This window comes from Lacerta agilis, chromosome 17 (genome assembly GCF_009819535.1).
Source record: "Lacerta agilis isolate rLacAgi1 chromosome 17, rLacAgi1.pri, whole genome shotgun sequence".
NCBI lineage: Eukaryota > Metazoa > Chordata > Lepidosauria > Squamata > Lacertidae > Lacerta > Lacerta agilis.
Genome location: NC_046328.1, coordinates 31,833,461 through 31,858,025, shown reverse-complemented (window position 1 = coordinate 31,858,025; position 24,565 = coordinate 31,833,461). Strand labels below are relative to the sequence as shown.

Below are 24,565 nucleotides of genomic sequence, written 5' to 3'. Positions count from 1 at the left end.
CCGCCCTCAGTGCTCTCTCAAAATTCAAAATGTGCCTGTTAACTGTGCCTGTTAACTGAGCTTAACCATTGCATATCACTTCCTTGTTTACCTAGGCCTCCAGTCTTCTTCTATTGTTTCACCTGTGGTCAAATCTGTAAGACTGTAAGCTCATAGGGGCAGGGCCCTGTCCTCTTGGACTCTGTATAGCACCAGACACACTCAAAATAACAATAATGTGTTCTTATTTTTGTTTACAGTTCCCAGCATTCCCTGGGAAGAAGAATTGTTAAACCACTCTGGGAACTGTAGTTCTGAGAGGGGAATGGGGGGACCTCCTAACAACTCTCAACACCCTTGACAAACTACAACTCCCAGAATTGTTTGGGAGAAGCTATGATGTATGTTGTGAATGTGGCCTTGATGACAAGCTGGGACATGTGCAGAGAAGCGTGACCAAGATGATCTAGGGTCTGGAAACCAAGCCTTATGAGGAATGTTTGAAGGAGCTGGGTACGTTTAGCCTGGAAAAGAGGAGACTGAGAGGAAATCTGAGAGCCATCTTCAAGTATCCACAAGGTCGCCACATGGAACAGCAAGATTGCTCTGGGGGGTACAACTCGAACCAATGGCTTCAAGTTACAAGAAAGAAGATTCTGACTAAACATCAGAAATAACTTTCTGGCTATAAGAGGTGTTTGACGTGGAACGGTTTCCCCCGTGGAGGTTGTGGACTCTCCTTCCTTGGAGGTTTTTAAGCATAGGTTGGTTGTCCTGGATGCTATAGCTGAGATTCCTGCATTGCAGGGGGTTGGACTAGATGACTATTGGGGTCCCTTCCAACTCCACAATTTTATGATTCTATGGCAGGGGTCCTCAAACGAAGGCCCGGGGGCCGGATGCGGCCCAATCGCCTTCTAAATCCAGCCCATGGACAGTCCGGGAATCAGCGTGTTTTTACAAGAGTAGAATGTGTCCTTTTATTTAAAATGCATCTCTGGGTTATTTGTGGGACTGCCTGGTGTTTTTACGTGAGTAGAATGTGTGCTTTTATTTCACATGCATCTCCGGGTTATTTGTGGGGCATAGGAATTTGTTCATTTTTTTTTTTCAAAATATAGTCCGGCCCCCACAAGGTCTGAGGGACAGTGGACCGGCCCCCTGCTGAAAAAGTTTGCTGACCCCTGTTCTATGGTGATCTTTAAGCACTATTGGATTCCTTTGAGAAATTTCACACAGTGCCTACGGCCTCTCTCACTAAACAGACAAGATTAACTGCGCAGTCCTCAGTCTACTTAGAAGGAAGCCCCACTGTGTCCAATGGGATTTACTCCCAGGTAAAACAAAAAACAAAACAAAAAAAACCCCAAAGTGAGGATGACAGCTTTCAGGAGTGCTTAAGTTTTTCCTTGCAGGATCTCACTTGTCCCATCACCCCTCCTAAAAATTTCACAGTTCCTAGATTTCAGCTCAAACTCATAACAGGCACAACAGCTACGCTCCAACCAGACCTTGGGCTGGCAAGATTTATTTACACATCAGCAGGGGAGAGAGAATAAAAAGTCGATTTGGGAAAGGAAAGGAGGAAACCTAGCTCTGACTGTTGCATCTCTGCAGTTTCATTTTGAATATTCAGAACCTCACAGACAGGGCCTGCAGGGCCCAAGGAAAGTAACCCTCCAACAGTGGCAGGACAGTTTGATAAAATCTGGTATGTAGTAGCTTTGATTCAGATGACAAACTTGAGCCATCTAAACAAGCAAGCAGATACGTTTCTGGGAGGTCTGTCTATTTTCATCTATTTGGAACAATATCCAGGTACTACATAATTTCCTCTGTATGAAGTATTTAAAGATTAACAAAAAAAAATGAAACACAAAATGCACTGATTAATGCTTTTCTAAGTAACAAAGGGAATGGTCAGCTCAGTAAATGATAGAATCATAGAATTATAGGGTTGGAAGGGGTTCCAAGAGTCATCTAGTCCAACCCCCTGAAATGAAGGAATCTCAGCTAATTCAAAGGTCCACAACCTCCTGAGGGATATTTAGTCAGAATCTCCCTTCTTGTAACCTGAATCCCATTTCTTCAGGTCCTACACTCCAGAGCAGGAGAAAACAATATTGTTCCATCTTCCATGGGACAGCCCTTGAGATATTTGAAGATGGCTATCCTACCGTCTCTCAATCTCCTCTTTTCCAGGCTAAACATACCCAGCTCCTTCAACCGTTCCTCATAAGGCTTGGTTTGCAGACCCTGGACTCTGGCAACTTAATCTTCCTAGTTCCTTTTATTTTCATTTCCTTTTCCTGAAAGTTGTTATTAAAATTCAACTTGGGGGGGGGGGGGTTGAAAAAAGCAAAATTAGAAGGGAAGGATTTGCATAAAACAAGGGTGCCCCTGAGGACGCGCAGATTACCCCGCACAAAGTAGTTCAACTCACAAGGAAGCAGGGATTTGGGGCTGGGAGCTCACACTGCTTAGCTGGCTTGATCTCCATCACCTCCTTAATATATATATATATTTTAAAAAGATACCAAATGCTGCTCTTCCTCAGAGCTGGGGAAAGAGTGAATGCAGAATCAAAGGGGGGGGGGAGAGAAAAGGCAAGAGATATATTTAGCTACCAACTGGCATGAGAAGAAAGCAAAGAAACGCTTCCCCCAGCCTAACCTTGGGACCTGCTATTGTGTTGCAACAAGGGGCAGGCTCCGGATCACACCAACCCCAGAGGTGGCAATGTGCCAGCGTCACACATTCTTCATGGGGTTTTGTTTTGTTTTTGGTTTTTTTTTTCGGGTGGTGGGAGGGAGAAGAGTGTGAGGGTGTGTGATTTTCCTTGGCAAGTCCCCAAAGAGCAGCCCTGCCTCCCCGCCACGCTTCTAAGGCCCTGTAAAGAGTTCCCATGCCAACGTTCCCTTCCCCGCAGAGAACTTCACTCCTTCCCCCAGCCTTCTAAATGCAGACACGCAGGTACCCAAGTGCGCCTGGCAGGAGAGCGGGGAAGGCGGTGTCGAAATCAGAAGCAATCAGGGCAAGGGAGAATATCTTAGCATTGATCCCAGGGATTAGGGGGGACCCAGTGCCCTGTGGGGGGGGAGGCGTTTGGACTCCAGCCCCCAGATAGCACAGGGGTGATGGGTGTTGGAGTCCAGCAACACCTGGAGGGCTTCGGCGGCATCCTAAACACATGTCCCAACCAATCAGGGACCACATATTAAATGCACTCACAGAGGGATGGAGTGATGTCTCCTGGACTCCAGCCCCCAGACAGCATGGCCAATGATCAGGGATGATAGGAGTCGGAGTCCAGCAACACCTGGAGGGCCTCGGAGGCATCCTAAACACACGTCCCAACCAATCAGGGACCACATATTAAATGCACTCAGAGGGATGCAGCGATGTCTCCTGGACTCCAGCTCCCATCAGCCCCCAGCCAGAATGGCCAATGATCAGGAATTATGAGACCTGCAGCATCTGGGAGGGCCATAGTAGTGTGGTGGTTCGAGTGTTGGACTAGGGCCTGGGTGACCAAGGTTCAAATCCCCACCTGACCAAGAAGATCATGGGGTGACCTTGGGCCAGTCGCTACCTCTTGTTGTGGAGATGAAGAGAGCCACCACGTACACTGCCCTGAGCTCCTTGGAGAAAATGGTGGGATATAAATGCAATCGGGGGGGGGGGGGGGGAATCACAGTTTTCCCTAACCCTCATTTATGCATCACTCCACAGAATCCTCACAACAACCCTGCAAGGCAGGGCAGTCTGAGTGTTGTCATAATGCAGATAGGTTATCGAGGCAGAGAGCTTAAGGAAGGGGGTGGGGAATGCAGGAAGCCACAATCGGGAGTCCAAGGGACACAGTCCAGCCTGGGAAAAATAATCAGGGCGCAATGCAGAACCCGCGAGGGGTGTGGCGTGGAGAGCCGGACAGAGAGGTCCAGGGGGCCACATGCTCACCCTCAAGATTACCAATCCCACCCACAACTTTGCAAGTCTTACGTGGTGTGCTTGCTCTCTCCCTAGGCTAGGATGCAGCACTGGAACAAGCAGATTAATTAATGGAGGAGAAAGCCTCTTGCGCATGTGCACAGCAGCCGCGCTTTGCCAGCTGACAAACCGTCTCACACCCAGCCAGGAAGGTCTATTTATCTGTTTTATTTCTTGCATTTCTCCCCACCTCTTCCTCCAAAGCACTCAAAAGTGTTGGTGCCCTTGCTTCCCCCAGCGCTTCCTCTCTGTAAGGGAAGGTTATGTGCAGAAAGAGCAACTGGTCCCCCCCCCACCGCCTACCAGATTTTATTGCCACACAACAACAACCCTGTGAGGTAGGCAAGAAAGAGCAATTAGCCCAAGGTTGAGACAGATTCATTCTGGCAAATGAGGCACTGCCTCGCCAGCCTCAGTCTGTCCTCAACCTGCCCTACCTACTTGCCTTTTTAACTACAACCAATCAGGGAACGGCTCAGCCTGCCTTTGGATCTGGCTCCACCCACTGCTGGGCTGCCTGCCTTCCGCTCTGCTACGCCCACCCCACTCCCTCCCCCCTTTACCCTCACAACAACCCTGCAAGGTAGGTTAGGCCAAGAGATTGTTATTGGCGCAGATCCCCGTCGCCCATGAGCATAATTGGCTGGGTGGGGATTTGAACCCACATCTCTACCAGTCTGAGTCTGGCGCTCTAACTGCCACACCACTCTCAGTTCCCCCTGTACTGTATTCAGCTCCCAAGAGTTTGCAAGCCCCTAGCTGCTGGACAGCTCAGTCAGTAGAGCATGAGACTCTTAATCTCAGGGTTGTGGGTTTGAGCCCCACATTCGGCAAAAGCGTTGCAGGGGGTTGGACTAGATGACCCTGGTGCTCCCTTGCAATTCTACAGTACTATGATTCCTCTCTGAATCTGAGCTTAAAAGTCCCGTGGCACAAAGGGGTCACAATAGCCGTGCAAATGCACGTTCCTCAGGTGTCAGAATCTTAAAGGGCACCTTCACCTTGTCTGCCTCAGACTCTTGATGGAAAGGCAATGGCGAGGGGGGTCTAAATGAAATTCAGAATGAATAGGATCTAGGGCAGGTGAATGGGTCCATTCCCTACCCCTAAAAACACATACAATTTCAGACCCTTACCTTACAAAGCAAGAAAAGAGCCCCCCATGGGGACATGACACCCCCCCCCCCACACACACACACTATCTGTGTTTAGCAAGAGGCCAGGAAGAAGCAGAAAAATTAAAATTAAAAAAACTAAAATTAGTATTTTCACCTGGGAGAGTCTTTAGCCCTGCAGGTTATTGGTTGGACTACAGCTCCCATCATTCCTTGCTGTGGCCATGCCAGCTGCTAGGGCTTCTGGGAGTTGGAGTCCAACAACACCTGGAGAGTTGCAGCCTCCTCAGCCCCCTGTGCACCCATATAGCTCAAGCCCTGCCCATCAACCCTGCTGGTCAGATGCTCTCCAGCTAAAGGACCGCAGCCACTTTCTGCCCTCCCAGAAGGAAAGGCACCTTGAAATGCTGCAGAGCGTTATTGTGAAAAGAAAAGCAACGGCATAGATGTCCCCGCAGGGAGATTCCTAGAGGGGAAGCCAGGTCTCAGCCTCCATGGAGCTTACAGTGCCAAACACACAAATGGGGGCAGGGGCGGAACAGAGGGAGACGGGACATGCTCAGTGATGGGAGGAGCAGAGGGGACTTTTTCCAGTCTGAGGGCCACACTGCCTGTTGGGGGCCACATGCCAGGTGTGGGCAGGGCCAGAGGACAAAGTGGGCAGGGCAACAGATGCCCATTTTTACTTCTGTACTTCTGGCTAGTTTCTACATTTAGCTGAAATTCCTGCACTGCAGAGAGTTGGACTACTAGATGACTCCGAGGGTGCGTTCCAACGCTACGATTCTACATTCCCACGACATCTTCATCTTCCCTCCAAGGAAAACAAGATGCATTAATCAGAGTTCAAGAACGCATTCCAGCCACACAGAAACATCCATGGAGGATACGAAGCAGAGATTTTAAAAAGCGTGGCTGGGGAGTGGGGGGGGGAGGTGGCCTAGGGAGGGAGGGAGTTAGAGAGGCTTAAACCCCAAGACTAATATTCTCTACCCCACTACTGTGGCGTATGCAACAATTTTTCTAAACGAGTTAGTTCAGGGGGCAAAATCAATCCACCTGTGTTTTTTGTGGATGGCTAAATATGAACTTCCATGTCCGGTGGCAGTCTATCTCTCCATACCAGGCCCCTTGGAGGGGAGCGAACATCAAGCAATGTCCAACCACCGTATCTTGCTTCCCAATTTCGTCCAGCTGTCTGTTTTTTTAAGATATAATTTGTATGCTACTCTTCCTCCCTAAGGAGTGGTTTAACAATCAATGCCTCTTAACAAGGAACTGAGAATTGTAGCTCTGCGAAGGGAACTGGGGTTTTCCTAACAACCCTTAGCATATTTAACAAACTGCAGTCCTCATAAGTCTTGGGGGGGGGGGGAGCCATAACTGGTTAAAGCGGTATTGTGGTGCTTGAAATGTATGGTTGGTTCAAATGTGGCATAAAACAGGGCTGGTAACATCTGTCACCCTCCAGGTGTTGTTGGACTACAACTCCCATCACCCCCAGCCAGCACTGGCCTGTTGAGATGGGAGTCGGAAGCCAGCAATATTGGAAAGGGCCACTGGATTCATCATCCTCGGGTTAGAAAATAAGGTGACTGATTTGGGGTGGGTGGGTGCATAACAGGAACTTATGAAAATGGGAGTGGTGTCAAGGGGGTGGGCAGACAAAGCTATTGCCTTTTCCTCCTAATATTGAAACTTGGGGAATGACCCAATGACATTAATTGGCAGCGAGGATTCAGAACAGATACCACCCTCCCAAAGGATCATATGCACAAATGATATTATAATTTATTATTATTATTATTATTATTATTATTATTATTATTATTATTATTATGAATTACATCTGTATCCCACCTTTCCTCCCAAGGAGCTCAAGGCAGCTGACGTTGTTCCCCTCCAACCCGTTTTATCCTCACAACAACCCTGGGAGGTAGACTAGGCTGAGAGTAAGCGATTGGCCCACGGTCACCCACTGAGCTTCACGGCTGGGTGCGGATTCAAACCCTGCTCTCCCAGGTCTGAACATAGCTGTCAACTTTCCCTTTTTGCGGGAAATTCCCTTATTCCAGCGCTGTTTCCCATTGCAAAAAAAGGGGAAAGTTGACAGCTATGGCCGTTTCCCAATGCAAAAAAAGGAAGGTTGACAACTCTGGGTCTGAGTCTGACATGCTAAGCTCACTTGTATATTAAGATTGTCTTTAAAATACGCTAATATTTTAACTGTTTTTAAACACATGCGGCTGTTTGAAAGATGCTTTCATGATATTGCAAAACGCTTTGGGACGCCCGCTGGGAAATTATTTGTAAATGAAATTAACGATAAATAAATACGCTTTAATATCATGTCAGTTATTGGTAGCAGTATCTAGCTGTCCACGCAACCGAGGACCGTCATTCTTTAAACATTCGTTCCTCCAGCACCACTCCCTTAACAATGGATGGAGAACCTGCGGCGGAATTCCAGCTCCCACCACTCATGACCAATCCATCGGGAGTCCAGCAACATCCAGAGTGCTTTGAGTTTCCCCATCTCCACAATCAATGAGCTGAAACATGAGGGGAGTTTTCGGCACAGAGTTCGCCTCTGGAACTCCATGCCACAGGGCAGCACAAGGCTAACTGAGCTCAGATAGGGAGCCGACAGCCCCCAAGGGGAAGGCAGCTCCAAAGCAATACAGTGGTTACGCACTTAATTCGTTCCGGAGGTCCGTTCCTAACCTGAAACTGTTCTTAACCTGAAGCACCGCTTTAGCTAATGGGGCCTCCCGCTGCCGCTGCGCTGCCAGAGCAAGATTTCTTATCTTATCCTGAAGCAAAGTTCTTAACCTGAAGCGTTATTTCTGGGTTAGCGGAGTATGTAACCTGAAGCGTATGTAACCCGAGGTACCACTGTAAAAGCTCATAGCAGATACTGAGCCAGAGCAACACCCTTAATTCTGCCCCCCCCCCATTCTGGTACCCATGAAGCTCGAATGTCAGGTTAAACAAGGGGGTTGAGGAGTTGTTTCAGCCCCCAAAGCCCTTTAATTCCTGCATAAATCTAGTGGAGGAAAAAGTGGTGCCCTACTGAGAGCAACATGTTAAGCCAAGCTTTTCTTGGGTGCTTTTTTTTACTGAAAAGGGCCAGTAAAAAGGGAACAAATGTAAAGGGAACATGGGGAGCTGCCTGAGTTCAGACCACTGATCACAATGTTGTCTACACAGGCTGGCAGCAGCTCTCTAGGGTTGCAGGAAAGGGACCTCCCTACCTGGAGATGCCATTGGGGATCGAACCAGGTACGTTCTGATGCAAAAGCAGATGCTCTGCCGCTGAGCTACAGCAGCAGCAGCAGCGAGGAAGGAAAAAAGAAGCACTGTACTGTGCATTTCAGATTCAGAGGGGGGGGGCATGAACCCAGCAGCATCAGGGCCCGGAAAGGGGGCGCCTCATGTCTCAAATGATTAAGGGGTTTCCTGTCCATCATCTTCCTCTCTCTCACACAACACACTAGTCAAAATCACATGATTGCAAGCTGAAAAGCAGCTGCTGCAACCCCCAGTAGCTCCCTACAGGAATCAACAGCCGGATTACCCCACAGAAAACCCCAACTGAGGAAAGAGGGGGAACATGGAGGACAATCTTGGCTCTAAGTCAGGGGGTGGGGGAGCTCTCAAAATGCAACCCATCACACACACACACCCCCGCTATGATGTACTACAAACCTTAAACGGCAGTCGCCAATGCCCCCCAACCTGGAATATTCTCCTAGGGAGACAGCAGTAGGGTGTGCATGCCAAAGAGTCAAGTGGGGTGGGCGAAAAATAAGAGAACACTGTGAGCAGAAACCCACTGGCCATTTTTTCCTGCTCCCCACCCCCAAGCATCTTCCGATAGCAAATAGAGATGGAAGGTGGCTAGGTGGGGAAATGAACTCCAGACTGCATGCCCGATCCTATTTACATGCGAGTAAGACCCGCCGGGTTTAATGGGATTTACTTCCGAGTAGGCACGGTTAGGATTCCACAGCAGGAAAAAAAAAGCCCTGTGACCCCGCCCTTCTCTCTTTTTCTCTATCTACCGCCTCCCCCCCCCCCTTCTCTATACCACCTGTATCCCTCTCTTACTGGAGAAGGGGGTGGGGGGGTCCATCAAGCCTTCTTTCTGAGGAGGTAAGGGAGCAAATTGTGCGGAAGAAGCCACCAGAGAGTCTTCCCTCTCGCCTAAGCATGCTATCCCTTCCGCCGCCGCCGCCCCCCCGCCAAAAAAAGAATCAACCGCAACTGTGAATGGAGGGAGGGGGAAACCCAGGAAAACTTCAATTGGCGCTAACGTTACCATGGGGAGCACATTCATGCGCGCAACTTCGGTTGCTATTGGCAGGAGGGGGGAGCAGTTTTCCATCCCACCCTCGTTACGATTCAGATATGTTAACGTCGCCACCTCCCACCCACCCACCCCGAAAAGGATGCTAGATACCCTCACCAATTTTTGGACGTGGCTCCCCTTTTTCCTTCCACCCCCCCCCCCTCCCCAACGAAGTCACACGTCGCGATTCAGAAATTGCCTTCTTGGTTTGGAGAGCGCTGGTGCGCGCTTTTTGGAGAGGTTGCAAGCCGCCTTCCAGGACATCCCCACCCCACCCCATAAAACCACACACACACGCCTTCCGAGGATCGGGGGGGGGGTCGCCTACCTTGGAGTACAAGCCCCACGACAGCTCCGTCTCGATGACCATCACGACGATACCGAACATGCCGAAGATGAGCGCGTAATCGCTAAGCCTTTTCCGCTTCTCGAAGAGGGCGCGCCGGTGGCCCAGGCGGTAGCCGATGTTTTGGTTCTTGCGCTTGGGCGCTTTGGCGAAGGAGGGCCCCCCGACGGGCGGGTGCTTGTGGGGGGCTCCGCCGGTCCCCGACAGCCCGGCCGTGTTGGGGTGCAGCCCTTGCGGGGAGTGGTTGTCCTCCCGGGAGATGACGATCTCCGGCGGGTGAGCCCCGGCGCCCAGAAGTTGCAGCGGCTGCGCTTCGGCGGCGGCCTCGGCGTCCAGCAGGTTCCGACGGGAGGCGCTGAGGCGGCTGAGCGGCTTCATGACGCCGCCGCTGTACTTGCACGAGCTCATGGCGATCTCGGTGAAGGGGTTGCTGTCCCGCCGGTGCGCCAGCGGGCTGGCCTGCCGGTGCTTGCCGCCCGTGCCCGCGCCTCCGCCGCCGCTGGAGCTGGGCGAGTGGCCCGGGGCCGCCCAGTGCTCGCCGCTTACATTGGGCTGGCTCCCTTGGCGGGAGGAAGGGCGGAGGGCGGCCACCGGGGGAGGAGCCCGCAGGGGACCCGCCGCCGCCGTCGCCGCCGCCGCCGCCGCTGGAGCCAAGCTGGGGGGCGCGGCGGACGGGCGCGGCTCGTCCCCCGAGGGCGGGCAAGGCGGGCGCGACTCGTCGGCGTCCAGATCGCCCACGCCGGAGTCGTGGAAGGGCCCCGACGGCTCCATCTCCCGGCCCTGGCTTGCCCCTGCCCGGGCTCAGCGCGCTGCCTCCCCCAGGGCAGGGGCATCCAAGCGGCCCCCTCGGATGCCCAGCCTGCGGGGCGGGGTGGCGAGGCGGCGGCGGCGGCGGAGAAACGACGGCCCAGAGCTGCCGGCGCCAGCTGCTGCAGCCGAGCCGCGAGCGGGGCTTCAATGGACAGCCAGCTAGCGCTGCCTCTCGCGCGCGCCGCCAGCCAAGCCCACCTGCCGTCGGAGGCCGCTCATTGGCTGCCCGAGAGCAGCCGCCGGGCTGACATCACCCCCTCCCCCGCCCGCCGCCCCCTCCCCAAAGGCACAGGCGCCCAGTGCGCCTGTGCGCACCCCGCGGCACCACGGGAATTGGAGTCCGCCGCGCCTTTGCCCTCGACTGGGCGTACGGCTAGGCTGCGCTTTTGGCCCCCTCGGGATCGCCGCGTGCTGATAGGCTATGCGAGTCCAGGCAGGAGTTCGTGGCAGGGCTCGGTCGCACCGAGGCAGGTGGGAAGATCAACAGGTGAAGCTTTGCACACCGGCATCCGCTACGAAGCGGATTTTCACCCGCCGACGTGTGTCTGTCTTCGCTCTCTCCATCTGAACTATTATCTTCCGTTCCCTGATCTAATCTATTCCTGTCTGTCTATCTGCCAGTCATTTCTCTCCCTCCTGAGAGCAGGTGGAAGGATGGAGTGAAACAACTCCAAACCAAATAAATATGCTTCTCTTTAATCTATGTATGTTTGTTCGGGTACATAACAAGAGCCTTGCTGGATCAGGCCAGGTCTGGGATAGCTCAGCCGGTAGAGCGTGAGACTCTTAATCTCAGGGTCATGGGTTCAAGACCCACAGTGGCCAAAAGATTGTTGCATTGCAGGGGGCTGGACTAGATGACCCTCGTGGCCCCTTCCAGCTCTGTGATTCCAAGATTCCATCTAGTCCAACATTCTGTTTCCAAAATAGCCAACCAGAGGCCTCTGGGAAGCCTAGTATGAGGATGTAACCGTAGTTTAGGGTAGGTCATCTGATTTTCATAAAGAAGTCCCAGGTTCAATTCCTGGCAGCATCTCCACGTGATGCTGGGATAGATTCCTATATGAAACCCTGCAGTCAGTGCAGACAGATCTGACTGAATAAAGCCGTATATAGAGACATATAACATACAGTCAAATGAGAGTTGATTCCTGGAGTGAAAAGGGACATGGTGTGTCACAGGAATAGGCAAACTGGGCCCTCCATATGATTTGGGACTACAGCTCCCATCATCCCTAGCTAACAGGTCCAGTGGTCAGGGATGATGGGAATTGTAGTCCCAAAACACCTGGAGGGCTGGGTTTGCCTGTGCCTGGTGTATCATATGGTTACCTAAAGCACATACTATGAATTTTGTTTCCAGGAAAGAGAGAAATGGCCACCGATCTGGAATGCCTTCCATAGAATTGTAGCGTTCGGACCCCGAGGGTCATCTAGTCCAACCCCCTGCAATGCAGGAATATCAGTGAGATCATACATGACAGATGGCCATCCAACCTCTGATACTCCGTATCAGAGATGGGCAGGGTACCACATGGTGGCCATTTCTCTCTTTTCTGGAAGCAAAAGCTGCAGCTGAACTGCCAACAACAAGAAGGAAAAAAAACCCAGGGGTTTCATGCACATGGTCAAATGTGTAGCTAATTGTGTGTGAAGCCCCTGTTATTTTGTTGGTTGTGGTTCAGCTGTGCTACTTGTGCAACAAGGTTGGCCTCTTCTCTGAAAAAGAAGCATTTTTAAAGAAAAATGATGGTGCTGGGAATGCCACATTTGAACTACACTAGTATTTGAAATCATGGGGTGGTATTCAAAAGTTTTACACAGAGTAGGCCCATAATAATGAATGGGCCTAAGTTAGTCACGTCCGTTAATCATGTCAGTCTCAGCCAGCATGACCAATGGTTAGAGATTGTGAGACTATAGTGAAACATCTGGAGGGCCGCAGAAAAGCCACTGGTCTACAGTATATGGCAATTTCCTGAGAGGTTCAAAGAACTTTAAAAGCTGATTGCAGGAGTAGTCCCTTCCAGCTCTACAATCTGTGGTCCTATGATAGACAAATTCATGAAGGAGGGGGCTAGGAATGGCTACCAGCCATGCATGTTCTGTCTCCTCTGCTGGGAATCCCAAGGAGGGAGAGTTGCTGTTGCTCTCTGTCTTGCTTGCAGGCTTCCCGTTGAGGCATGTGGTTAGCAACTGCGAGAAGTGAATGCTGGGTGAGAGGGGCCTTTGGCCTGCCCTCTCCAGATGTCCTTACCATTTTCCTCATTCCCAAAGTGACTATTAAAGGTAACGGTAAAGGGACCCCTGACCATTAGGACGACTCTGGGGTTGCGGCATTCATCTCGCTTTACTGGCCAAGGGAGCCGGCGTACAGCTTCCGGGTCATGTGGCCAGCATAACTAAGCCGCTTCTGGCGAACCAGAGCAGTGCACGGAAACGCCGTTTACCTTCCCGCTGGAGCGGTACCTATTTATCTACTTGCACTTTGACATGCTTTCGATCTGCTAGGTTGGCAAGAGCAGGGACCGAGCAACGGGAGCTCACCCCGTCGCAGGGATTCGAACCGCCGACCTTCTGATCGGTAAGCCGTAGGCTAAGTGGTTTAGACCACAGCGCCACCCGCGTTCCAATAAAGTGACTGTTATGCTCACCTAAACTCAGTACAGAGAACAGGAGCGGAGTCTGGATGGTTAGACCTGCTCAGACACTTTGCACAAGACATTGTGAAAAGCTGGGGTGAAGGGAAACCACCTGTAATCTTTGTGCACACACAGGCTGGCCTCTTTGGCTCTGTGAACCGGACTGGATTGAATCAGTTTTCAAAAGAGAGTAAGGATCTTCTTTAGAAGGTTTTTTGAGTCCACGGCTCCTTTGACCAACTATATTTTTTTCTGTGGCACTCCTGTGGGGCTCAGGAGCCCATTTATGTCCCCCCTTGCCTGCAGAACTGGCAGCCTCTCACACTTTTTCCAACACCCTCCCTTGGGGAGTGTTCCCTCGGCCTCCTCTCCTCTCCCCTCTCCTTGGGGGTCCTCCAGGCGGCAGCGGCTGCCACACATGATCTCTGATCTGCACCCCCCCAAAGAGAGGTGCCTCCTCACACTGCCCCACAGGGGCCTGGGAAGAAGATGTCCCCAGCCTTAGTGGTCCCATGGAGAGTTGCCAAAGGTGAATGTGAGGCCAGCACCTTACCTTGAGAAGCAGCAGTGGGCACTGCCAGACCAAATGGCAGAAAAGTTTTTGTTTTGTTTTGTTTTGATTGATTTTTTATTAAGAATTTTATTACAAAGTAAACTAATAAACAAAATAATACATAACAAAACAATGTGTAAAGTTGATATTCAATATGAAAGTTCTATATATCACAAATTATAAAGCATATTCTTATGTTACAAAAATAAACATCATTATTCCAGTTACAGGTAGGTAGCCGTGTTGGTCTGCCATAGTCAAAACAAAATACCAAATAAAAAAATCGCGTCCCGACCCTTCCGCCTGCGCAGGCCTTCGACGTCGCGTTCCTTGGACTCCTCTTCCCCACTGCTGAGGGCCTGGGAAGGGAAAGGAGAGAAAAGAAGAAGGCAAGGAATGAGGATCAAAATATTGCGTCAGCTGGAGAATCAGGCTCATCTGTGGCCGCTCGGCTGTGGCGAGGGTGAAATTGCTCCAGGTGACCAAGCAAAGAAGCTTTTACAGTCCAAACAAAATAATAATAAAAATTCCTTCCAGTAGCACCTTAAGAGACCAACTAAGTTTGTTTTTGGTATGAGCTTTCGTGTGCATGCACACTTCTTCAGAAACATCATTATATCACTCATCATGGCTTGTTGCTCTTTGTCTTTCCCCACACATTTATTAATAATATACATACCGACTGAACCCCCCAAGAAAGGTTTTACGGAATGATATTCCAAAATCATATATATACTACCACAATTTGGACTTCCTTTTAATCCCTTATGTATATTTTTATATTACACTTGAATGTACTCTAATTATTCTATGCTTCTTTACCTAATTATCTCATTCCTACATCAGTTAGTATCCTTGATTCTATCACTCAAATCCTTCTCATTCCAAAGTCATTCAAACCCTAGCATAGACAGAGAACCTTTACTATATTTTTGAACATATATCTTATACCTTTCCCATTTCTCCATATATTTTTTTGTTTTGAATTGCCTCTCAAACTGTTTGTTAATTGAGATACCAAATGGCAGAAAAGTACCCCTTCAGCACTGGGGCACTCAGCTCCCAGGCAGGCCTTACACACAGCAAGCACAAGAAAGGCCAGCAAGCTCAGTGCCTGCAGCCCTCCCACTAATCTGTCCATTCCCAACAGCAAGGGCTGGTGGACTGGCTGACTGGGCTCCCTCACCCACCTGCTTGCCTACTCCAAATCTGCAACCCCTGGCCAGCCCCAGAGGCACCATTTGCCTGCAGAGCTTCTAGCCAGGACCACTGCAAAAAACAGAGACGTGAGAGAGGGCAGCAGAGGAGGGAGAGAAGGAAAGAGAGAAAGAGGCCAGTGTTGCCCATGGCACCCCTGGCCATCATTCAAGGCACCCCAGTGTGCCACTATAATGCACACTGGTTGAAAACCCCTGCCTTAAGATGACACACCCTTAACAGGGATGGATATAGCCCTCCAGATATTGTGGCACTACAACTCCCATCAACTCCAGCCAGCCTGCCTGCATGGGTGACATTGAAGGATAGTGGAAAATCTGGAAAGGCCACTGGTTTCCTTATTCCCAGACCCTCCAAGTGTCCCTATTTTCCAGGGACAGTCCCAGGTTTACAGAAGCCATCCTGGTTTCTGATTTGATCCATGAATGTCCAGCTTTTGCTGACGACGCCCCTATTTTCATCGGAGAAATGTTGGTGTGTATGGAGTTATGTGACTCCCCGAGCCAAGGAGAAAAGTAACTATGCAACCTTTAGAAGACATCTGAAGGCAGCTCTGTGTTCTTTTATATACAGGTGAAACTCGAAAAATTAGAATACCATGGAAAAGTACATTTATGTAATCAATTGTTTTCATTAGCTGCTGGAGGTTAATACATGAGATAGACTCATGACATGCAAAGCGAGATATGTCAAGCCTTTGCTTGTTATAATTGTGATGATTATGGCGCACAGCTGATGAAAACCCCAAAGTTGAAATTGTTACGTTGGGGTTCTCATCAGCTGTACACCATAATCATCATAATTATAACAAGTAAAGGCTAGACATATCTTGCTTTGCATGTCATGAGTCTATCTCATATATTAGTTTCACCTTTTAAGTTGAGTTACAGGTGGGTAGCCGTGTTGGTCTGCCATAGTCGAAACAAAATAGAAAATTCTTTCCAGTAGCACCTTAGAGACCAACTGAGTTTGTTCTTGGTATGAGCTTTCGTGTGTCTGAAGAAGTGTGCATGCACACGAAAGCTCATACCAAGAACAAACTCAGTTGGTCTCTAAGGTGCTACTGGAAAGAATTTTCTATTTTGTTTCTTTTAAGTTGAATTACTGAAAGAAATGAACCTTTCCACGATTTCTAATTTTTCAAGTTTCACCTGTATATTGGAAGCTGCCCAGAGTGGTTGGGGCAACCCAGTCAGATGGGCAGAGTATAAACAATAAAGTGATGATGATGGAACAGGACATCCCTATTTCCATTGGAGAAATGTTGGAGAGTATGTATTCCCACCTTGGAGGGAGGAGAGAAAGTGGATGGGATGAGTTTTTCGCCGTCTCCTCTTACTAGGACATTAGGTCATCCTATGAAGCTTGGAAGGTTGGAAGATTCAGGCCAGGAAGAAAAGGAGTATCAATCCTGATGCATTTTACATCCATTAACACAAAAAGCAGCTGAGCGTTTGCAAAAGACTCTTCTCTGACCAAGAGGCTCACCTCCCTCAGGGGCAAAGTTAGAATCTGTTGGCCTGGCCTCTCATTGGCTCTGGCGCCACCTACTGTTGGGCTCCCTGCCTTCCCAGCCCCAATGGGCCCTACCCATCACTGCTATTTACCTGTTCCTCCCTCCCCGAATTGTAACCTCCTTGGGGCAGGGACTTGCCCTTAGGCTTGCTCTGTAAAGCTGCCTCACTCCGTGTCAGATTGTTTGTCCATCAAGCCCAGTACCACCAGTTACGACTGGCAGAAGCCCCCCCAAGGCAGAGAGTGGTATATTCCATAATCTCCCGGTCATTTTAACTGGAGATGGCAGGAATTGAACCTGAGACCTTTTGGGTGCAAAGTGGGTGCACTACTGAGCTATCGCCCCTCTCCAAAAACCAGGCGTTCCGATGATGCTCTACGAATTAAGATTCTCTCTCTCTCTCTCTCTTTTTCCAGTGTTCGGGCTGCGAATGAAAGGGAAGCCAAAAAACAGTACCAACCAAATGCAGGGGGCACCCGAATTTAGCAGAAGTACCAAAAGTGGCGGTGGAGGGGACTAGGAGAGATGAAGGAAGCTCAAAACCAGACCAGTGAGGACTATAAGAACAGAAGGGACCTGCTAGATCAGGCCAGTGGTCCATCTAGTCCCACATCCTGGTCTCACAGTGGCCAGCCAGATGCCTATTATGGGTAGCAGCCATTCACATAACCCTCTCCTCCATGAATTTGCCCACTCCTCTTCTAAAGCCACCCAATTTGTTGGCCCATCACAGCCTCCTGTGGCAGTGAGTTCCACAGCTTAACGATGCGCTATGTGAAGAAGCACTTTCTTTCATCTTCCAACATTCACCTTCGTTGGATGCCCACCAGTTTGAATGTTAAGGAGAGAGGAAAAACTTCCCTCTGTGCTATGGATATTTTTTATATACCTCTCTTACTCTCCTTTTCTCTAAAGTGAAAAAGTCTCAAATGAGGCCCCCTGAGCCTGCTCTGTAGCCACAGACTGCTGGCTGTCGGAGGACGATTATTTAATTAGATTATTAAAAGGGGGGACTGTTGTGTAACGCTGGAGGTTAAACAATTTGGGCAGCGGGATGCGGAAAGCCCCCTGAAGACAGAAGGCAGTAAACCCGCTTGATAGCTGGCCTACCAAAGAGTAAAATGGCGCAGGGCACCAACTGTGCAGTTTGTGAAAAGTGCGCTTAGATAGTACACTTAAAGGTTCCTGGGCTTTAGCCACCAAATGGAGCACATTAATGCTATTTCTGAAGCAAGGATGGCGGTTGGTGCCATACGCTTTACACCTCTCTGCCCGCGTCCTGCTTGCCCTAGGCAGCGGGACGGGTTCGTTTAAGAAATATTGCTTTTAATTTCACATCCCGTTAGGCAACGACATCAAATGCAGGAGGAGCAGCGCAGCGGGGGTTCCCCTCTCCTCCAAGCTCTCGCGAGCGAGGCGTTTTGAGCTTTGCATTAAATGCAAAAGTTGCCTCCGGCCGGCATGCAAGCATCTGAATTGGACGCTTCCCGAAGGAACTGCAGGGTGCCGACTCGAAATAGCCCGTTAGTGAAGAGTTACTTGGAAAACCAACAGACCCGTCTGTCTCGGAATGGTCTTAGGAAAATATCGACGCCGAAAAAGAAAGAAATCTGAGCTCTGCAACAAGATTCTGCGGTTGGAGAGACATTGGCCCAGCTGGGCGTTTGGGGATGGGTCTGCGCACTGGCTGGGGCCCACCTCTAAGAGCCTCCGGGCCCTCCCCTCAAGAAGTGACTTTATACTCAGTCAAAACGTTGCTCCCCCTGGCTCAGTACTGTCCACACTAACTGGCAGCAGCTCTCCAGGGTTTCAGGCGGGGGGGTGGTCTTTCCCCAGCCCCGCCTGGAGATGCTGGGGAAGGAACCTGGGGCTCTTTTGCATGCAAAGCTGCTGAGTCAATACACTCTCCCTCAAAGCAAAGTAAGAATCTAGTCTTCGTTAGTCATAGAGCCGTAGAGTTGGGAGGGACTCTAAGAATCATTCTAGTCCAACCCCCTGCAATGCAGGAATATGCAGCTGTCCCATACAGGGATCGAACCTGAAAGATTGGCGTTATCAGCACCACACTGAGAGACAGTGTGGTGTAGTGGTTAAGAGCGGTAGACTCGTAATCTGGTGAACTGGGTTCGTGTCTCTGCTCCTCCACATGCAGCTGCTGGGTGACCTTGGGCTAGTCACACTTCTCTGGAGTCTAAACAAAATAAATAAAAAATCCTTCCAGTAGCACCTTAGAGACCAACTAAGTTTGTTCATGGTATGAGCTTTCGTGTGCATGCACACTTCTTCTTTGAAGTCTCTCAGCCCCACTCACCTCACAGAGTGTTTGTTATGGGGGAGGAAGGGAAAGGAGAATGTGAGCCCCTTTGAGACTCCTTCGGGTAGTGATAAAGCGGGATATCAAATTCAAACTCTTCTTCTTTTCTTATCTCTGTGGCTGCAATCTCCTGGGTGATGAGGACGGACACCATTAGGCAGCTGAATGCGCATGCATACTCTGTCTGTTTCCCCCACCCCATCCCCACCCCTCAGTGCGGCCCCAGGCACTGGCAACCAAAGCTAGGCCACTGGTCCAGCATCCTGTTCTGCTGATGGAAGGCCCCCAGGCAGGGCACTTAAAGCATCCTTGATTGTTTCTCCCCAGCATCTAGTGTTCAGGGGTAGACTGCCTTAGGAGATAGAGGCTCTGTTTTGAATTATCCTGGCAGTTAGCATAAGAAGAACTGCTGGATCAGGGCAAATTCCGGGGTTCAAATGAATATCATCATGGCCTCTTCCTGGAGCAAACTTTCGTCTATCCTTTTCTCAGTCCTTCCTTTCCTCAGTCTTGAATCTAGGAAGTTCACAAGCGGGATCTGAGTGCTACTGAGATTCAGAGGTGTCCTGCCTCCAAGGATGGAGATTCAAGGCTGCCGCACGGCCACCTCTGTGAGGATGAAGAGGGCTGGGGGTTTCCAGCTGCCCGCCGCCACTGAGCATCCTGGACACCGTTCTCCAGATGTTCTCTTGTAATCCTGGCCTCGCCCCAGCTACTTTCCTCTTTTTGCCAAATAGGGCAGCTTGAGATTATTTGGGGAAGGAGGGCTCTTACGTAACTACAGTTGCATGGGAATGTGTGGGTGGGGCTTTCTTAAAGCCTGTTGTGGAATTAGGATTGCCACTGTTTACACACACACACACACACACACACATGCACACGCACACAAACCTGCTCTGGTTTGGGGCTACGAGAAATCCTGGGATGCCAGAGGCCAAGGACCTTGAGTACAAACTAATTTCCAGAGTCTGCACACACAGGTTAACTGTTTTCTTCAGTCTTCACCTATACTAGCAGAAACCTTTTGTGTTCTGTGTCAATTGATCCAGGTTATCTCTCACATCCTGACCCTGTGTGGACAGTGTACCCAATATTCTCTGCCCGCTATCGTAGGATCAGTATCATACAGGGTTGTAGCCAGCTAAGTTTTATACAGAGTAGAACCATTGACTTTGCTGAGCGCCACTAACTTAGGTCTATTATTCACAATAGGTACACTCTGCCCATTCCCAACCATCATCACCATCTTTTATTATGCTGGGGGTAGCTCAGTTAGTAGAGCACGAGACTCTTAATCTCAGGGTCGTGGGTTCAAGCCCCAGGTTGGGCAAAAGATTCATGCATTGCAGGGGGTTGGACTAGATGACCCTTGTGGTCCCTTCCAATTTTACAATTCTATTTTTTATTAATTGCATTTATATACTATCTCCCCCACCCACAAGGAGCTCAAGGTGGCATATGTTGTTCTCCCCTTCCTCATTTTATCTGCACAACAACCCTGTGAGGTAGGCTAGGCTGAGACGCACTGACTAGTGCAAGGTCAGCTAGGTAGCTTCATAGCCGAGCAGGGGTTTGAACCCTGGTCTCCCAGGTCCTAGTCTAACACTAACCACTACACCACACTGCTTCTGAATAATATAAATTTGTTCATTAATAACAAATACCAAACCTGCTGCCCAGATGGCTGCAGTTCAATGCTGCAAATTTTAAAAAATAAATTTATAAATTTATAAATTTTGCAAAAATAAATTTATTTATTTGAGAAACCTGCTGTTTCCATCTGTGGATTTTTGGGTAGCTAATTTTTTTAATTGTTCATTAATTGTTCTCCTTGTTCATTTTACTGGCAGTGGTGTTAAGTGGCTTTCTAATTTCATCAGTGTATAAGAAATATTTTTATCCTCTATTAGCTCCAGCAGATCCCGGAAGTAGTACAGGTGGCTTTTAACCTTGACCTTCAGGTGTGCTGGACAAATGTGAGCCTCTCCGGTGTGGGGGACAGGCAGTGGGGGGGGGGTGTCACTTCCCCGGTTGCTTTGTGATTTGCAAGGCTATCGAGTCCCAGGCTTTACTGGCTGAGGCAGAGCAGGAAGAGAGGTACTGTACCTGGATGCTGTGTCCATGGCAACCTGCCACCATCAACCTTTGGAGGAAAGACAGTGTGTGTGTGTGTGTGTGTGTGCGGATGGGAGCCTCTTAGAGAGCAGAAAGCGGGAGAGCGGAGTCAGGGTGGGGCGGGCGGGGGGGGGAAGCATTTCCCCAAGATAAGCAGGTGGAGTACCAACAACTCGTATGTTAGGAAACCCATTACTTTCCCAATTACCAGTGGCTGATGATCAGGGTGTGCCTGTGCAAAAGGAGGTTCCTTATGAAGATCAAACCCGTGCCTATTATTATTACCTATTCTTATAACTCACGCCGGTGGCGCTGCGGGTTAAACCACAGAGCCTAGGGCTTGTCGATCAGAAGGTTGGCAGTTCGAATCCCCGCGACGGGGTGAGCTCCCGTTGCTCGGTCCCAGCTCCTGCCAACCTAGCAGTTTGAAAGCACAAAGTGCAAGTAGATAAATAGGTACCACTCTGGTGAGAAGGTAAACGGCATTTCCATGCACTGCTCTTGTTCGCCAGAAGCGGCTTAGTTATGCTGGCCACATGACCCGGAAGCTGTACGCCGGCTCCCTCGGCCAGTAATGCGAGATGAGCACCGCAACCCCAGAGTCATCAGTGACTGGACCTAATGGTCAGAGGTCCCTTTACCGTTGATGTTGTTGTTGTTGTTGTTGTTGTTGTTGTTGTTGTTATTATTTCCTTCCTTTTTAATCCAATCCTCTCTTTCTTGTCTTTTTGATTCTATCTGTTCTAGATATTACTTTATCGCATTGTGAAAACTTTAATAAAAATTGGGTTTTTTTAATTTAAAAAAGTTGCATACTGTTACAGCAAAAGAACACGTTATTGGTGAACTGGTGAGCTGGATTCTCCACATGGGGCAGAGCAGGACTCCCCATTTGAAGCCCTGCAGAGCTTTTTGCCAGTCAGAGTGGACAATAGTGAGCTAAATGGACCAAGGGTCCAACTCAGTGTGTTTGTGTACTGTATGTATGTTTGTGTGTATATATATATATATCAATCTTTTAATCAATTTTAATTATAATCAATCTTTTAATGTTGCAGCCCCAACATGTTGGAACTGCCTGCCTGTTGACCTCAAACGGGCACACTTTTCAGAACCTGCCTAAAACATTTTCATTCTTGCAAACCTGTCGAGACATGTAGAAGTCACGTGTGTTTTACTCTGCTTTTGTTGTAAATATTAATTATTCCCTTTCTTAAAAATAATGTTTTTTAACTCTATCTCTTATTGACAATGTCAGTGTGGAGCAGTGGTTAGAGCACTAGACTCCAACCTGGGAGACCAGGGTTCAAATTTCCACTCAGCTACGAAACCCACAGGGTGAATCACTGTCTCTCAGCCTTACCTACCACAGGGGGTTGTTTTGAGGAAAAAATTGAGAACTATGTACCGGTACATCCCCTTGTGCTCTTTGGAGAAAAAATAGGATATAATTGTAATAATAATAATAATAAAAATTTGTAACCCACTTAGATGTTCTATATACAACCAAGCAGTATGTAAATTTTATTAAATAACTGAAAATAGACACCGGCTCCATCGTCATAACAACCACTTTCCCTTTGAGGCCTGCCAAACCATCCCTAAAGTTGCGATTTTCCCAGAAGCCACCAGGTTTGCTTGTGGTCTTTCCATCTTTTTTTTTTTGGATTCGTTTGGGATTCCACTTGGGACTCTGTCTTTGGCAGATTGGCTGTTTCTCTTTTCTTTTTGTAAGGCTCATGGATGAAAGAGATTTATTTCTCAAAGGCAAGGACTTCAACAAGAAGTTGTGGGGGGGAAGAGAGAGAGAGAGAGAGAGAGAGAGAGAGAGAGAGAGAGAGAGAGAGAGAGAGAGAGAGAGAAAGAGTTTGGCTTTCGGAACAAAGACTGCAAATGTTTCCCATGAAATTACAATGGGCACTTTTATTTCCTGGCTTCCATGGCAATCACTCCCGGTTATGTAACAAGTTTGGACTCTTTTGCAGAGGACAACTGGAGGGAGATGGAAGTGGCCAAAGGGGCAGTGTGACATTGGCCGGCTGTCAGCTTCCAGAGCGGTCATCTGGGGTGGGAGCAAGCCCAAACAAAGGGGGGGGTCATATGGGCCACTTGGCCCGGGCCTCCGATTCCAAAGGGGGCCTCGGTCAGCATATTCACAATCGCTCACCATTATTTAAATGTAAATACTTAAAACAATCCTTTTCCCTTTGTATTTTTAAAAAGCACTATTGCATATTTGAATTATGGTGCTGGAGGAGACTCTTGAGAGTCCCATGGACTGCAAGAAGATCAAACCTATCCATTCTCAAAGAAATCAGCCCTGAGTGCTCACTAGAAGGACAGATCCTGAAGTTGAGGCTCCAGTACTTTGGCCACCTCATGAGAAGAGAAGACTCCCTAGAAAAGACCCTGATGTTGGGAAAGATGGAGGGCACAAGGAGAAGGGGATGACAGAGGATGAGATGGTTGGACAGTGTTCTCGAAGCTACTAACATGAGTTTGGCCAAACTGCGGGAGGCAGTAAAGGATAGGCGTGCCTGGCGTGCTCTGGTCCATGGGGTCACGAAGAGTCGGACACGATTGAACAACAACAATTGTATATCTATATTTTCCATTTTGTCCTTATATGCAGATACGGTTCAAGCCTTGAAATAATTTTTTTTTAAAAAGGGCCACATTATCTACCTGGCCCGGGCCTCTGCCTGGCTCTGCAAGGGCCTGGGTGCGAGGGGACGCAATGGAGAGAGACTGTTGTGCAGTGGTCAGTGGTAAAAGGCTGGGTCCAGGCAACATGGAGGGGAACTAGGGAAAGTGTTGGGAGAAACGAGGGGCCTAGATTGGAGAGAGAATTGTTCCGGGGGGAAAGGAGAGCTCAAGAGATTTATTTGTGGTCTTTGTTTTTTGTTTAATTAAGAGTTTACAAGTGGGAATTGCAGCAAAAACGCTGCAGCACTGAGTGATCCTGTTCAGGGTTCCAACTGGCCAGCCATGCCCCCACTTGGGGCTACTCCATTCCATACCCTCTCTACCCAGTTTCCCCAGTTTCCTTTCCCAGGGGACACTTAAATGTTCTGTGGCTCCTTGGGCCTCACTGGCATGGCACCCAATAAAGGACATGCGTCACCAAGAGAGGAAAATGTGGCTGTGTTTAGAAAGAATTGCTACAATTGCAATAGGAATACAATAAATCTCACCCTGGTGGGGAAGACAGCCCTGTGTAGCTGCTGCGGTCTAAGTGCTCATTGTGAATGGTCCACTTCAGGGCTCCCTCCTGCCCTCCTTATTTCGGGTCTCAAGCACACTAGACAGCCCTTCAGGCAGAAGATACATTCAAATAAGGTGTTCATATAATTTGTACTGTTAAAACGGAAAGGGTTCGAATCATTGCAAGAGGTGTTGAAATTCTAGGAGGTTGGATAGTTACGATGGAATGGTCTCGGGGGTGGGGTGCACATTTTTATTCCTAATTATGTCTTATTATTACTTTGTCCAACAACAAAAAAATACCTTCAAATAGAGGACTATCCTCTGTAAAGGACATACAACACATACATATAAGAACATGAGCCAATGGTCCATCTAGTAATAGAATCATAGATTTGTGGTGTTGGAAGGG

At 49.1% G+C, this 24,565-nt stretch overlaps 1 protein-coding gene across 1 annotated transcript in view; it reads right to left on the bottom strand.

Annotated features, from left to right (window-relative positions):
- Positions 1-10,710, bottom strand: part of KCNN3 (potassium calcium-activated channel subfamily N member 3) — an 86,743-nt gene extending 76,033 nt beyond the window's left edge. The window contains exon 1 of the mRNA XM_033135821.1: positions 9,764-10,710. Coding sequence (XP_032991712.1) covers positions 9,764-10,552 — 789 coding nt within the window. The 5' untranslated portion in view covers positions 10,553-10,710. The remainder of the gene's footprint in view (positions 1-9,763) is intronic.
- Between the last annotated feature and the right edge of the window lie 13,855 nt (positions 10,711-24,565).